The sequence below is a fragment of the Abramis brama genome, assembly GCF_963993115.1.
Source record: "Abramis brama genome assembly, chromosome: 3".
In the NCBI taxonomy this organism is placed as follows: domain Eukaryota; kingdom Metazoa; phylum Chordata; class Actinopteri; order Cypriniformes; family Leuciscidae; genus Abramis; species Abramis brama.
In genome coordinates, this window is record NC_139965.1 from 48,763,700 (window position 1) to 48,781,287 (window position 17,588).

A 17,588-nucleotide genomic window follows, 5' to 3' on the forward strand; every position below is an offset into this window, starting at 1 on the left:
ATCGTCGATACACAACACTATCGTCTATCGGCACAACCCTAGCTCCTAGGTTAACATAAGGGAGGTAGCGAGTGCTCGAAAGTTGTTATAAGGACCTTGTTTAGAACCCTTGGGGGTGGAAGGTGCTACTCGTTCTAGCTGCCTCAAGGTGGGCTTCCTGAAGCCTTCCTGGTAACACCCAAGGGAGCTTCCTACCTGCTGAACCCAACACTAGGGGGCAGAGGTTAGGCTATCACCTTATTGGTATTAAGGAGCTTCATACTTAAAAGGAACCCCATCAGGGGCAAGGATACTCCATTAAATACCCATGTCCTAATTAATGGAATCTAAGGGGTATATTGCAGTGACTTGTGAATGGGCCGCCTGCTTATGGACCCCAACTTTGGGGGAGGAAGCTACTACTTCAAGACCTAAGAGAGCTGCCTGCTTAAGGAACCTGCTGTCAGGGGGAGGCAGCTTCAACCTTAGTACATTGCAATGACAAGTGAAGGGGCCGCCTGCTTAGGGACCCAACATCTGGGTTTGGTAGGCAGCCGCAACTTCACTAAACATAAGGGAGCTGCCTACCTCAAGAACCTGCCATTAGGAGGAGGCAGCTTCAAACTTAATATATTGCAATGCTCATGAAGGAGCTGCCTGCTTAAGATGTGGACCATCAGGGTAAGGCAGCTTCACCTTATATCAAAAGAATACTTACAAAGGAACTGCCTATTTAATAAAACCCCATACAATGAGAGAGGCAGTTACTACTTCATAAGTGAGCCCACTTAAGTGGGGGGAAGCCTACTTAGGGAACCCTGAGCTGCAGAGGGATGGTGCTTAACTCTAAACTCTCAAGTAAGAGCCTGAAAAGTTGTTCCTCAATCCTGGGTGGAACAAATTACAGTGACCACATCACAGAACACGCATTTAACCCCTTCCAGAGTTAAGGGTGCTAAGTTCAAGCGCCAGATTATGTCACTCTCAAAGAATCATACGAGAACAGCCACGAATGCTTTGAGTGCCTTCAACTCCCTCGAGAGCCGAATGTGCTTGCAAACTGAATGTAAATGCAAACTACTATCCCTCAGGAGAGAACAGAAAAGACAAAGCTCCTAACCTGTCTTTGTAGATAGTTTTGCGAATGCATCCTACGCAGCACATCCAGCCTCTTCGAGTTGAAGGAATTCCACCCAAACACAGTTTCCACATCTGTAAATACAATAAGAATGGAGCTTTCCATTGAGAAATCCTCACAAAATGCGCATACAGCTCCCTCGAAAACTAAACGTGCATACTCCTCACTCATGCACAATGCGCACCAGACATACACGCTTCCTGAAACACTTGGCAGTGTTTCTTCATGATATTCACGTTCACACGTACGCAAACTAATGGATCCTGAAGACAAAGAAAGTTGATAACGTCTAATACAGGTGCCATTTTATACTCCCACCGGTAGTCACGTCACAGACTGCCGTGGGCCAATGACATTGCCGCGGTTAAACACATGCTTCAGACACCGGTCACGCTGAAGGTGTTCCCCATAGTGTCCTCTAGAGAATGCAGTGCGAGTTCCTTTTCGAAAGGGAACTGTTTTTACCTAGTCCTAATAATCTAAAAGTAGCTGTAGTTGTCATTAGTATTCAAGAATTTTAATTCGGAAACAATAATTGTGAATTTGTTTAACAACAAAGATGGCTGCCACTGGAAAATTGAGATGTGTAGATTCCGCCATCGCGTCTGTTATAGAAGATATCGACAGAGAACCACGATCAAGGCATTTGTCGATTGGAAAGATGAATGAAGAACATACGTCACTTACTCCGTTGCACTGATTGGTTGTAGGTCTATCCAATTGAGTGCAGAGGCATTTTCTTTCCTGGTTCGGTTGAAACACGCTCCTTAATCACAGCCCAATGGAGCAGTATCAGTCTCATATTCTGACTTGAATCTGAGTATGAGGACGTCAGGCTAGTGTTTAGTATAAATGATTTATCTGTGCACTTCATTTTTTTTTAAAATGAATTTGCCTTCATAATCTTTAATCAAAAACATTAACCTTCCCTCCCCCCTCGAAACGACTTCTCTTCCCTTCATGTGCTGTGGCGCGAGGGCAGGGCTATTGTGGTCTGGCACAATTCATATGAACTTTCAGTCTTGTGGACTTACAATGGCTGCTGTGTGCGCGTGTCCATTAAGTCCATGAGACCATAGTGTGTCCCATTTGTCTTTTTAGGTTTGCTCGCGAACGCCCCCTTTGCAGTTGAAATGCGCCCTCGATGCACACTTTTGCCGAGCCCGCACTGATGCGAGCTCCACAGCAGACTTCTTCCCGACAGTCAAAGCGGCGTTACGTCACGAAAGTGCAGACTCGTAGGAAGACCACGAGTGCTTATGGTGCCATTTATGACGAGGCCTGTCTCAATTCTGCCTTCATTTTGTTTGCAACGCCCATCTCTCAACGATCCAATCAAGTCCTCCAGGATGAAATCAAGCCCCGCCTACAGTTTTTCTCATTTCAGAAGCCCTTTACTCGGATATACGTCACAACTTAAAATACAATCGCAACTTCCGTTTCATGCCGACTTTAGGACCATCTAATATAATGTTACATATCAGGTGTTTTTCCCCAACAATTAGCCAAACATTCATTTAAGACATAACAAATAATGTTTGAGTGAATACTCGCCAAGACAGATATTTTGAAATACTATATATGTGTAGGTGTAGGCTATATCGGGATCGCACACTGTCTGAGAGTACTTTGGATGTGCCAGTCAGCGCGAGTATCGTTTTGTTTACATAAGCATTTCATTTAATTGGTTCAGACTCATTTCAGAATATTCACAATGTTGGAATGCTGCGGTTACCAAACTTGACAACAATACCAAACAACAATACCAAACTTGTGCTGAGGGGAAGCACCATTCGTCGAGAAGCCAGCAGAGAAAAAAGACATTTTTTTCATGGATTATTAAAACAAAGGAAAGATTAAGGAAGGAGGTACTCTCTGAAAACATAAAAATAAAGATAATTTTAGATGTTTAATTACTATTTAGAGCAGTGGGATCGCTAGATGAGGGACCAAAATGTATATTTTTCACTTGTTTTGCCTGCAACTCATAAGTAGCCTGTGTGCATTTCGTCTCATTTTGCCTGCACGAGTCACATATTTTAAATGTACTAAATAGCAACTTTTTCGTTGCCAATGTTTTAATTCAGAGACATTTTTGTTTTGTTCCGATTTTCCAATTTGTTTTGTTTGTTGACACGTTTTGTTCCAATCAGATTGCACCAAATTAGCATCATTATTTGATTTGTGTAATTCTAAATTAACTGGACTATACGAGAGACTAGGTTTGATATTGACCTTTGAGTTACCAGTCCAGCTCTTTAGCCACAGCAGCCATTATTTAGCATTGTTTAGCGCCGCTAACATTGTCATCCTTACAACAGCGGTTATTCTTGCGCTAAAGTGCTGTGTTTCAAATCATCCGCAGAAACGCCTGCTGTTCTCTGTAATGCCATTTAGCCATGACTTTATCACACATAATTAGCATTTAGATAATAGCAAACACTTGGCATTTTAATTACGGATGGCCTTTGAGCATAGCGTGAGCACTATGAGCTTTACTTGAAACTCAACAGCAGTGTGGGAAGAAGTGTTTCCAGAGCAGAACGTGTCCGAAGGGACGGAGATACATTTGATGAAGCGCTCATGGCTAGAGACTGAGTAAAGGTCACGGTACATAGCGCTTGTGGCAACGAGATTACACAATATCATGACACGTCCAGTACGGCCAGTCATGTGCATGCGATTGCGCAGGTTTAGATTTATGATCCAGCGCTGAATGTTTTGGCATTGTGTCTTTGTTTTCATAAATGAAATTCTGATGTCACTTTTGAAATTTGAAATTACTCCGAGTTTTTTACAACTTATGTTGTCTAACATACTAAAGTACATGTAAAGTTCTTGATTATAATTTTAACTGTATGTGTTATTCGATAAAACATTTAAAGTTTTCAAATGAAATAGAAGTAGTAATTATGAAATTACATATAAAGATGTACTTTAAGGAATAGTTCACTTTAAAATGAAAATTCTGTCATCATATACTCACCCTCATGTTGTTTCAAACCTGTATGAATTTCTTTCTTCTGCTGAACACAAAGGAAGATATTTAGAAGAATGTCAGTAACCAGGCAGTTTCTGGTCTCATTGACTTCCATAGTAGGAAAAAAATATACTATGGAAGTCAATGGGACCCACTTAAGTGGGTCAAAACACTCTAAAGTTCAACTAATTGCATTTAATATACAACATTCATTTTGCACTTAAATGTATTATTTCCTTTATTTTACTTTATATTTTAGGTGTACATTTCTGTATTTTTATTTTTTATTTGTAAACTGTAGATTGAGTAATTGGCAGCATGTATTATTCTTTTTTTCTGTAATAAGTACTCTTTTAAAAGTATGCTAATGTGTACTACTACAAATGTAGAGCTTTAAAATGAATATAAATAGTTCAGATCATTTGCTGAGAAATGTTGGAGCTCAAAATCTACAAATTACACACACACACACACACACACACACACACACACACACACACACACACACACACACACACACACACACACACTATTACAAGATGAGGCGGACTTTGGTGGCCATATGCTGACCTCTAGGTGCTGTTTTAGTTGTTGTCTGGAGGTCTCACTGAGGAAGACACATTTTTGAGACACAACCATGTTTCTAATGTCCTTCATGTGTTCAGCATTGCTGCTGAGCATGTCATTATGGCACATTTCTGTTAAACAGTGTGTCAGATTGTTTTGACAACACTGCATTGTCTTATCAGATTTATTCTGGGCTTTTAGGGGTTATTACAGATGTTCAGTGTCTTTATAAGTGTTTCATTCTGAATGCAGAATGTTCTGAACATGCTACAGATTCAGGAGAGTCAGTTGAATCAGCTGACAGATGCAGCCCAAGGTGCTTAAAATTATTATTCAGTTGTTTACTATGGGCAGTTCACAGGAATATCTGATTTTGCTAAATGTACTAAATGCATAATCTATAATTAATATTTTTGCTACAACATGTTGGAAACAGAACTGTAATATTCATCCCAGTGTTGGTATTATCTTGGTAAAAAAACATAGCAGCATGTTTTGATTGTTAAAGGCATTATTTGCGTGCATGTTAATAAGGAACAATAACGCCATCCATGGCAGAAGAACGGCGTGAAGAACCCTGAAGTTCATTCTGTCTATCAGGAGATCCAGAGCCATTCACTAAAGACGTTCCCTCATGTGAATGAATTGATGTGATTTTCAATTGAGTCTGTCTCTCTCTCTCTCTCTCTCTCTGGATCAATGTCAGACAGATGAGTAACAAGAAGAGGAAAAAAAAACACGGCCATTTTCTCGTTTATTTACAAATCGCCTGCCAACGTGGGCGACGTGCGGTATTACTTATCTGTCAGATTTCTAGAGAGAGTGTTTGCTCTGTGTGTGAGCGTGATGGAAATTCGTATTCAACAAAGAATCGGCTCATCAGGAACAGATACAAAACACACATAATGGATGTGTCTGTCTCACTGTCTGTCTCACTCTCCCAACAAAAGCTTGGAATAAAAGTGCCACAATACACAAGACGGGAGCAGCTGATATCTGAACTATTAATTAATCACACAAATATTACACAGACTGTCATCTTGCATTCATGAATACTTGCGCTCGGAGTCGAAATGAGCTCATAAAGTAACAGCCAGAGCCAGTGATGATATCGTGAACGGAAATAGCAAGCGTGGCAGTGCGTGTGACATTGGTCAGCAGGCGGCGAGTGCATGCCAACTCTGACTTCCGTGTGTGAGCGCGTACGGTGGGAACAGAAGTCTGCGTCGTCTGTGTTTGTACCGTAGAGATGAAGAGGTTTTACTGCTGAATGGCAACTCTGTGTATAAATCATTTATATAAATGAGTGTGTTTTACTTTGGATTGCATTTGCATTTACATCTCTTCAATGACAAAGTGATTATTACAAACAATTAAGGACATCATCTAGTTGTTAAAGGTGTAAAGAGACTTTAGTTGTTTGAAGCTTGTACGTAAACTCACTCATTTGAATGGTGAGTTTGTGGTGAGCTTCACCAACAGTGCGTCTGCATGTGTGTGTTTAACATTGAGCTCTGCAATCTGATTTCCAAGGAAAAAGCTTGTTAAAGCAAATCACTATAGGTGAATAGGGTACAATTTGTAACTAATAGAGACTTTCCCCAGTTGATTAATCACAAGTACATCAAGACAAATGTTTTGTGAAATGGAAAACTAGCATTAGGCTATCTATTTAAATGTGCACTTATTTGCTTACATTTTCAGAACGTACAGTAAATATGAACACTGGATAAAGCCAGGTTAAAAATTCTTGTTTCATTTTGTTAACATATTAGAGTTAAAGGTTTTTACAGAGGGGATTTTGGATATCTCTTTTTATCACTCCATAAATAAGACTGTGTTCACACTTGGCATGTTTGGTTCGATTAAAACAAACCCTGGTGCGATGGCTCTGTTAGTGTGTTTCATTTGAACAAGTGTTATTGAACATGTCATCCGAACACTGGTGCGCATCAAACAAGCAGACCGAGAAAAGATGGCTCTCATTCCGCTTGCAAATGAACTCTGGTGCGGTTTGAATGTTATATGAAAGCAACACGGACCAAAGACCTGTAAACAAACCAAAAACGGGAAGATGAGACCCTGAAAAGGACAGAATGCTCAAGCATACCTGTTTTTTCTTGCTCATAAAAGTTTGGTACAGGGATCAGAACCACATCTCCCCGCAGCAGATCTTCGTTTGTGTGTGTGACGGAGGGATTCCTGCCACTGTTTTGACTCTACACATTTTATAAGCTCTTCACAAGTTCTCAGCTGGTCAAAATACCATCATATGCAGGCTACACACATACAATGAGCGCATTTAGCTCAGCACACAGCGTTGTTTTGGATGTTCGGTAAGTTCCGTCTCAAAATAGGCAATATGTCATATAAGCCGACCAATCAGGTTGTAGGCTAAACGTATCCCTATGCCTTTAGGTTCAGTGTTAAAATGCCAATCTGAATGCTAAGCAGACCAGGACTATATACCTATACAGACCAAACAAACCAAGCAAACCGAACTACAAGTGTGAACACTGTCAACCAACAGAAACATATTTTTTTTCACCATGTTTTTAGGAATAATGTTGCTAATGTTGAAAAATCATGCTGAATGTTATATTGACAAACCCCTCTGTATTAAAAAAAAAAAAAAAAAAACCTTTATAATACAGATGGAAATAAAACTGTAAAGTTTGGTGTAAGTGCTACTGAATTGGAGATAAAACTAATTTTGAGAAAATAGCCTTAAAAGAATTGTATTGAAATTTAAATCTACAGATGCAAACAGATAGTGTAATAGACACTGAGTGTGTTTTGAATGTTTTTTTCCCCACTAGTCTGAAAGAGGACATGTTATGGAAACAAATTAGAACTCAAGACAGACCAGTGCATGGAAAAAATAAAAAAAATAATGGTTTTGCTTGTAGTGTTTTGCCTTTAAAATATAAAAAAGTTTTCATTTGGTTTATTTCAGAGTCATGAAATAGAAAATATCTTTTGATTTATTCATTTCTTGTGTGTTTCTCTGTCTGTAGGTTGTGAGAGCGTTGCAGGAGCGTTGTGAGCTGGCACACTCAGCGGGTGAGTTGTAACATCATGCCTGTGCCAAGCATCCTTGTAGCGTTACCCTCCGTCCGACACTGTCTCCTGCTGCTCACCGCCTCCGTCCTGCTCACCAACGGCGAGTGTAAGTCTCACCTTTAACTGCCTATTTATACTATCATCTTCTTTGCCCTCTTTCTCTTTACTGTTTGACTCAAACATCACAGAAGACTTCAAACCAGCGGTGCCATAAAAGTTCAGCCCACATACGAGTGAGATGTATTGTGTGTTTGGTAGTTTGAATCTAACACTGCTGATTGTGACGCAGGGCCCTCGGCCTCCTGAATGTGCCCTGATGTCTGGCAGTTGTCAAACCCAAGTCTTGATCATAAATCATAATTCGATTACATGTAATATGATTTAATTGCCTATGGCATTTGACCAATTGGTTTATTGCACTATTACCAAATCGATGTTGATGGTTGGAGACAATGACACATACAAAGTTTGATGTCAATATGCCAAAGCAATGTAGAGTTAAAGCCTCAAAATCAGCTTGGTATCACGTCATCAAAGTTGTTGATGCATTATTCCAGAATGGTTTGGCCAAACACAAAGCTTTTAATAACTTTTTGCTGGCATGTAGGCCGCTGTCGGTAGCCTAAAAGAGGCCTAGAAATATGGTTTCGTTCCGACAAACGGGGCACTAATTTTTCTTTTGCTCAATATGTTCAACGTTAATAAAAGGTATCCAAGCAAAAAGTTCTCCACGCATTATCCTGCAGTTAATGAGAAATTGTAATTTATTGGCGCACTATATTGACTGCGTATTGAGACATATAAAACTGTTGAGCTAGATTTTCAACCAATTAGCATTGAAAATGTAAGTAGGTCAGAGCCGAAATCAAGCCAATATCACTACGCACATGTAAACATGGAGGAGGACGTAAGCAGCACATCTTCATCTGATAGTGGCGATCAAGCTCGATTAACACCCGTAAAGTGTATTCTTCATGTCGGAAAAGATGGTGGGAAAGGTCCGCAGCCCTTTACTGAAGTCCGATGGGAAAAAAAATCAAGCAATGTGCGTAGGAATGGCTCAAAACGTCGGACACTACGGAGCTAACGTTAGCTATTGCTAATAAACATGTTGCTCTCCTGGACAAACCGGTCTCTGATGTCCCAACAACTACGGGTTTCACCCGGCCTGATATCGGCGTTTTATAGACAAAAAACGCTTGACTTGTGTGTATGTGTGTGATGGGTAGGTTTAGGGGTCGGGTTAGTGTGTGTGTGTGTGTGTGTGTGAGAGAGAGGGGGGTAGGTTTAGGGGTCGAGTTAGTGTGTGTGTGTGTGTGTGAGAGAGAGATGGGTAGGTTTAGGGGTCGGGTTAGTGTGTGTGTGTGTGTGTGTGTGTGTGTGCGAGAGAGAGATGGGTAGGTAAATAAATAAATCAAAATTAAATCTTATTTACAATAATCATTCCTGTGAATATGTACATGTAGTGCAGTTACTGCTCGTGTATGCAAATTAACAATTCACCATTAAATGTGTTATTTTTAAAAGTGTTTTTTTTTTTTTTGTATACTTTTGAGTTTAACTTGGAGTGAGATTTGGGTGGGTGGGTGCAAAAAAAAACTTGCATCACAATAAGTGTATTGTGATTGTCAAAACATTTTAGTAACTAAACTGAATTGTATTAGGTTTAGTGACAACATGTTACATGGTACAATTTCTGGTAAGCTAGGTTTTTTTATTTTTTTTTTACAAATTTCTTGAAACAAATTTCACGATTTCAATTCAATTCTTGTGATTTGATTTGAACGAAACCCTATTTCTAGGCCTCTTTTAGGCTACCGACAGCGGCCTATCTCTCTCTCTCTCTCTCTCTCTCTCTCTCTCTCTCTCTCTCTCTCTCTCTCTCTCTCTCTCTCTCTCTCTCTCTCTCTCACACACACACACACTAACCCGACCCCTAAACCTACCCATCACGCACATACACACAAGTCAAGCGTCTATAAAACGCCGATAGCAGGCCGGGTGAAACCCGTAGTTGTTGGGATATCAGAGACCGGTTTGTCCAGGAGGGCAACATGTTTATTAGCAATAGCTAACGTTAGCTCCGTAGTGTCCGACGTTTTGAGCCATTCCTACGCACATTGCTTGATTTTTTTCCCATCGGACTTCAGTAAAGGGCTGCGGACCTTTCCCACCATCTTTTCCAACATGAAGAATACACTTTACGGGTGTTAATCGAGCTTGATCACCGCTATCAAGATGCGAAAATGGCCAATATGGAAAAATGTAGTATCGTTCGACTAAGTATGCTGCACTGAATTATAAGAGACCAGTTTTATGATTTTTGGGCAAACCATTCAGAAGTTTTAGGCAAAAAAATAGCTATTTTTCATATATCCTGACCAGAAGTTGGGTCATGCTTGTGATGACATGTACCAAGTTTGGTCTGAAAACGCTAAAGCGTTGCAGAGATATAGCCTTACGGCCTTAAGTGATGCAGAGATATAGCCTTAAGTTATTGTAAAAACATTACATTAAGTTGTTTTCATGAATTTAATTAATTAGACATGCTTTTATTTATTACAATTTAATTAAACCATTAAAATGGAATCCAGAAGAAATAAAATGGGAAAACACAGAATTTGGTAAAAATAAAATGGAATTTGAGAAAAAATAAAATGTAGGCTATTTTATAAGGCTATACAAATGTAATTTTTGCTACATTTGTTAGGCTACAAAATGTTGTTAAATTGTATAATTTTCATTACATTTTTAATTTAACCATTAAAGAAGAAAACTGGGCCTACTACAGTGAATCAGGGTCCTTGCACATGCTTTTTACGTATTCGTCATTTGGTGGCTCTGAATTGTCAAAACACTCTCAAAATGCTTGCTACGGATGCGAGAAACGCTAACAATCGAAACCGATCCAAATTGTTCTATGACAGATGAAAGTTTTGGAGGCAGTGTGTAAACGTGATTGACACAACATGAGGTTGTATTTATTTTTTAACGTGCACAAATTTCAGACGAGAATTTTGGACTCCGTTTGCAAGGACATTAAGACAAAAACACATTTTGGAAGAAGACTGATGATGTATTCACTCATTATTTAAGTTTTGTTTTAAAACAAAAAAGTTACATAGTGTACCTTTAAAATGTACTTTAAAGTAAGCCTAAAACTTTGGTAGAACTTTATGGTTATACTTTATTTTAAGGTGCTCGTGTTACAGTGTAATTGGGTTCGGTTTGGTTAGGTTCAGTTTAGGGTTAGTTTATAGTAATGACTACAGTAACTAAATTAAAACGTAAATGAAAACAAGGACACTGTAGAAAAAAAAAGTGTTACCAACAAATTATTATTTTTTTAGTTACATGTTACATGCATATTATTACAAAGTGCATGTTTTAAAAGTGAACTTAAGTGTATTAAGAAACATTGTCTTGAAAGTGTGCTTTCTTTAAGTACACTTACATGGCCTTTTACTTCATTAATATAATATTATCTGAAAGTACAGTTAAGTGCATGTCTTTTTCACAAGGGCAGAGAAGACGTTACACACAAATAAATGTGATTTATCACATTATTTGTCCTGTGGCGTGTTCTTTTATCTGGTCATTGTGCATCTGTTGTGATTTCTGATGTTTAATTTGTTTCGTGTTATAAAGATGATCGTTAGATCAGTATTTGCATATGACTGCCAGGCAGGTTGGAATTACCATTTTGTACAGGCACTATCAAATTGACATCTTTGCGTCTAATTTGCTTGTATGGTAATTTCATTTAAATGGAGCCGCCCATCAAGTGTTCAGTGTGTGATCTGTGATCATAAGCAGGAGTCTATATGTGTTCAGGATGTGTATGTGGTCACATGTGGGATGGTGTTTAATTTTAGTTTGTCTGTGAGTTTTGCTGTGGTAGTAAAATCTTGTCAGCCCGTTTGCAGCTTCAGGCTTTAATTAGTGCTGCGCCATTCTGAAGCGGATGGGAAAATGACAGGAATAATCAGGAACCATCACAGAGAGAGAGAGAGGAAGAAAGTTTAGACCCAAAGCAAGTGATCAACCTACTGTATGTAGACAAAGAAGGCGACAATAAATTATGACGATTCTTCAAATGACAGCAAACTACTAAAACAGCATTGCATGTATCCCTCATAGAGAAGGCAATCTCAAAATGCAATGCAGTGAGCTCGGTGAAAAAATTGAGGTTCGAGGTTTCAGTTCAGTGAGGGACTGTCTATGTAGGCGGCAGTGGAGGATGTTGAGTTTCTGTCTGCTGCGGAAATAGATGGGAAGCTTTGTCTGTAACAATTTGGAATACTGTTTCATCATTAATGAATAACTTCACAGGAACAAATGAGTAACGCAATATTAACACTATAGTAACTGATTCATTTTAAAAGTGATCATTTAATTTTAAAGTGGTAATACTCCAGTCATTACTAGTGGGTTACCATGATCTTCACTTTAGAATTAATTATACATTATGCATTATTCACATTAATTATGAATATAATACTATACTATATAGTATAGAACTATATAGTAGTTCTTAGTATTTCTCTGGGAGGTGTGAAAAAAAAAAGCAGTTATTGATTAACTAATAGTGAACCACCACATTTGACTAAGCACTATTACTTACTAATTTGTTAATCGGAGTTTTAGTAGTAGTTAGAATGTTAACATTGCATTACTCATATGTTCCTGTCTAGATATTAATTAATGATGGAACATAATTCTAAAGTATTACCGCTTTGTTTAATAAAAAACATGCAAACTCTGTGTTCAGATAGACACATTCATAAACAGCAGCATTTTAAAACAACTGACTGAAATTATTAACCACTGTTAAATTGTCCCACTGTTGTGCTGTCAAACTGAATCATCAAGATTAATTAAGGCTAAAAAGTCTGAATTTACTAAATTATCACTTAACAGTTGATAATAAATCATTAAGCTTCTAATTACTAATTTCCTAGTTCATTTTTCTTAAATTTTTTTGTTCAGCAATTCAAACAGTCCAAAAAGATGGCAAATATAAACATCTATTTTTTTTACGCAAATTAAAAAGGTTACACTTACATTTAAAGTCGGGATGAAATGGAAATTGTGATTGTCTTTTCCTCCCTATTGTGACGTATTATGTGAGTGAAACGTCTTTTGGACCAAGAACAATTGTAGGGCCGGACTTAAATTTTGATCATGGGGAATTGATGGGATGGCTGTGGTTTGCTATTGGTGGATCTCATGTGAGTGACAGGCATGTCATCAGAGAAGAGAAGTCGCTGCATGAGGGAGGAAGTTATTTTGATTAAAGATTACGAGGCACATGAATTTAACAAAATAATGATGTGCACGGATAAATCATTTATAATAAACACTCCAAAATCCTTAAAAAAAAAGAATTATCAATTTTGATTTTGAGCACAGAGTAATATTAACTGCATGTACTTACTATAGGGTTACGTTTGGGGTTAGGGTTTGGTTTATTGTTAGTTACTTGCAATTATGCATAATTTACTAGATACATTTAACGTGTAACTATGGCACCTTAAAATAAAGTGTTACCATCAAAAACTTTGATCTATAGCAGTTCAGTGTGGTTCTCTGTTTCCGATGTCACGTTCTCCACCACTGTCGTTCTCCAACAGGATTTCCAGAACATCTTGGCTAGTGAAACTTTTGCTTATTTTGTAGCTTGTGAAAGTGGGGACACACTTCTGAACTCGAAGTACTGCCACTAATTGTTGTTCTTCAAACAACAACAAATAACCAAAGATATGTATGGAGTGTGTGTGTTCATATATGTACACAAGTCTTTTTATGAAGATGGTCTAGTTGTTTTTTTTTTTTTTTTATAACAACATGAAAAAAAACAAAAAAACATTATCAGGTTCAGGTCACCTTAGCAGAGGATGTCTTGTTTATGATTAACAAATGTATGTGAATCAATTTAAATAAAATCAAGGAAGTTGTCAAAATGGCAATGAGTTCCACATAAACTTTAGAATAGTATGTTCAAGTATTGTTTTTATTATTATTATTTTTATTGTGGTTATGAAAAACACAACCACACAGGGGATGAGCATAACTTTTTTTTCCTTTTTTTCATATTTGTTGCATTAATTATTAACTAATATCTAAACTAATACACATTTCAGTAATCATATGTAGTCGGCAGAGAGGCCTCCAGTGTGTCATCCAAAACTTAATGGTTCACTTCAGGATCAAAATAAACATCTATTGTCAAATAAAAAGAGAAGAGCAATGATAACAAATCAACTAAACATAAATCAAATTTAGGCTACATTTAATTTAAATTTGTGATTTGGCCATTGGTCAGAAGAATCTTAAGTACTATTTGAATACTTTTGAAGTACTTTGATTAGATTTTGAATATAGTTATCATTCTTAAAAATGTGTTTATTATAATTAAATTATATAAATTACACAGTTACACATAATAATATAGTATAGATTAAGATATAGATTTTCTAAATCACCAACCCCAGTTTTTGCTTTTTCTCTCTCTTTAGAAACTTTACATTTAGTTTCAATCTGAAGTGTTTTTTTTGTTTTTCTTTTCACATTCATGTTAATGATCTCTAAAAGCTTCTGGCCAAATGACTTTCTGTTTTATGATTATAGTAAGATTTAAAAATACTCTGATGAAAACGTGGAAGCGGTTCATCAGGAAATGGACGACTGACATTATGAAGAGCGAGAGAGACAGACAGTCAGAGGCCAGCGTTCACACATGTGCTCATGTTTGTCATGCCCACAAGCTTTGCACAGTGGCAGCTGTTTAGCCTCTGCTGTTACACACACACACACACACACACACACACAAACAAACACAAGGGCGTAGTTTTGGTTTGAACATTCCCGGTGGTGGGGTTTGATGTGTGAACCGTTTTAGCGGGGTCCTGGGACATGCTCCCTCGTAAGGTTTATTTATTTGATTGTTTGTTAATTTTGTTTGCAAAATTGTCTTTTGTGGTATCATCCACACATGCAAAGTTAATTGATAACATAACTGCAATAAAATAATAACCTAGTTAACAATTCATTTTTTTTTTTACATAGGATAGATTTATATGATGTATTTTTTTAAGCCCCTGGAATTTGACAATGTTTTACTTAAAAGTAGGGCTGTAGTCAAGACCACCTTTGTCGAGTCTAAGACAAGTCCAAGACCAGGACTAGTCGAGTCCAAGTCAAGACCGAGTCCAAAGAGGTTCGAGTCCGAGTCAAGACCAAGTCCAGGACAGGAAAAAAAAAAAGTAGTCTGCTAAAAAAATATAGGCTAGCCTATAGAAATTAAATCATGTAATAATGAAATAATGAATAATTTTAATTTTATTTAAAATAATTGACTAATTCAAAGAACAACAAAAAAATAATAATTATATAGGCCTAAAGGAGCACACACATTCGTTTCGACTGTCTGATCAGCCTTACATTCTGTTCCTGTCAATCATACACGCGATGTCAACCAATTAAACTGCATGAGGGAGGGCCGAGCCAACTCACAGACACACACACACACACACACACACACACACACACACACAAGAGATGCGGATAAACCGCGGATCGGGCGGATGACGTGACGAAAAATAATATTTTAGCCTACCACTCGTGGAATAGGCAAAGAAAGAAAGGTAAGAAAAAAAGTCGGAACACTTTGCCCATTAATTAGATGTGCAAGGCAAGCAGGCTAGTTTTTGGGGTGTTATGGACAATTAAAAATGTGAATATTCACGTTGCACTAGCGGTGGACTTTCAGCGAGTTTATTTAAACATTTATTTTTTATAGAGCCGTTTATGAGTCAAAAGAGCCGGCTCTTTTCATTGAGCTAAGTGAAACGAACAGGCTCACGAAAAAGAGCCGAAATGCCCATAGTTATTAGGTGGCCAGTGTTTCACTTTCCCTCCAATAATATTTTGTTTTAATATCGCGGCGACGTATGTGTGATTACTGGGAACATAATAAAGACACCTGGACTCGGTCGAGACCAAAAGCCATATTTGGCAAGACCAGTGGCCGAGACCGAGACAAGTCCGAGTCCGAATACCAGCGAGTCCGAGACAAGTCCGAGACCATAGAAAAGCGGTCTCGAGTCCGGACTCGAGTACTACAGCCCTACTTAAAAGTGTCATGGGAAGTCAAACTAACTTAGACTAACTTAACCTTTACTTAACATTTTCTTATATTGTTTATTTCCTACTCCTTAAAAGTTCATCAGCTTTAGGATTTTGTCTGTCATCTGTTGGAATATCTGAAGGCCAGGTTTTTCCAATCAGCCGTCATTGGAACACAATTTACACAAAAAACATTTTGTTTGGTCAATAATTCGAGTAGGTCCCGACTTTAAAAACTCAACAACAACTTGCACTTGGCCTTATGAAAATGAACTATAGTTATTGTAATTGTTTAACTGTAAGGCTGTAATTACAATAAGGCTGTAATTAGAGTTAAGACCATTGATGGCTCCTCATTACCATGCTTAAGCCTACACATTTAGAAATAGTGGTCGACCGATATATCGCCGAGGCCGTAATATCGGCCGATATTTGGCATTTTTAAAATATCGGCATCGACCGTTAAGTTTTTCTGATTGGCCGATGTGTTGGAAGCGGGACTTTTATTTTGATGGTGCTCCGGACTTTTATTTTGACGGTCGGCGCTGAGAACACCACAGCGTCTGAGAAGAGAACGGCAGCGCCTGATCACACAGCACTCAGTCACGTTCTCCGTCTTTAGTTTACAATCTCTGTCAGTCATATCTAATACTTTGTTAGACAGAACTGGTAAACAAAGAAAGTAAATAATATGCAAAAAAGTAAAGCGTTTGCTTTTATATTATTTACCAGAAAAACAATCAGGCTAAAATACTTTATCATTTACCATCAACATTCAGCAAATTCACATCTACATCATTTAAACAAATCTCTGAATATCTAAATAAAGATTTAATTTCACAAACCTTGCAGATTTAATCGAATCAAGCTGTGATATCTTGTGAAGTGTGCATTTGTAGCCTGCATAAACGTGTGATTGCGAGTGACGGTTGGCCCGTGCGAAGTGAGTGAATGCAAACAGAAGATCAGCTTCACAAGAGACGCGATCGAAAAACTTTAAATCCTTCATTTTAAAATATGCTGTGCTATATCCAGTTGCCCACTGTGTCATATTCATATCATTTTCACTGTGTGCTATATGTAATATTAGCGTTACCTTGTCTTTATTTGAAAAAAATATGATTACCAGTGTGCACGAAATTACCAGATTACTGAGTGCCCTGTTACAGTGTTTACTTCCTTTTTAGTCACATATTCATATATTTTTTAAACAATTTCTTTATTGTGAAAAATACTGTAATAGGATTGCAGATTCAAGAAGTTGCCATCTAAAGTATAAGCATGTTTATTTTACTGATTTGTTTTCTAATTTATTTATAATTTATTAAATATTGATTAAAATAAATATAAAGTATAAAAAATATCGGCTTTATATCGGCCATCGGCCACCCTGCTCTCTAAGATAACGGCATCGGCATCGGCCATCAAAAAAACAATATTGGTCGACCACTATTTAGAAACTATAGCTATGTTACAGTTGTTATAAAATCTATTACCTTAACAGATTATCTATTATAAATTCTACAAATGAGTCAAAATTTATCACAGTAAATAGGCTTACAATAAAACGTGATACATTCTATAAAAGTTCTCATGAGTAGTTTAAAAAGATTTCTAATTTATGTTGGTGTTTTTCTAGCAGCCCCCATTACAACTGGAAATTCTCAAACATTAGTCACCAGGCACGTTAAAAAACACGCGCCACTGACATCAAAAGTGTGCCCGCTGTAAGCG

General features: G+C 37.7%; 1 protein-coding gene across 13 annotated transcripts in view; it reads left to right on the plus strand.

The window, feature by feature from the left end:
- LOC311079646 (receptor-type tyrosine-protein phosphatase delta) overlaps positions 1 to 17,588 on the plus strand; it is a 687,052-nt gene that overhangs the window by 531,659 nt on the left and 137,805 nt on the right. For all 13 annotated transcript variants that reach the window (XM_084109251.1, XM_084109252.1, XM_084109253.1 and 10 more), the window contains exon 8: positions 7,682 to 7,833. In XM_084109251.1, the coding sequence (XP_083965377.1) occupies positions 7,743 to 7,833 (91 nt within the window). In that variant the 5' untranslated portion in view covers positions 7,682 to 7,742. The remainder of the gene's footprint in view (positions 1 to 7,681; positions 7,834 to 17,588) is intronic.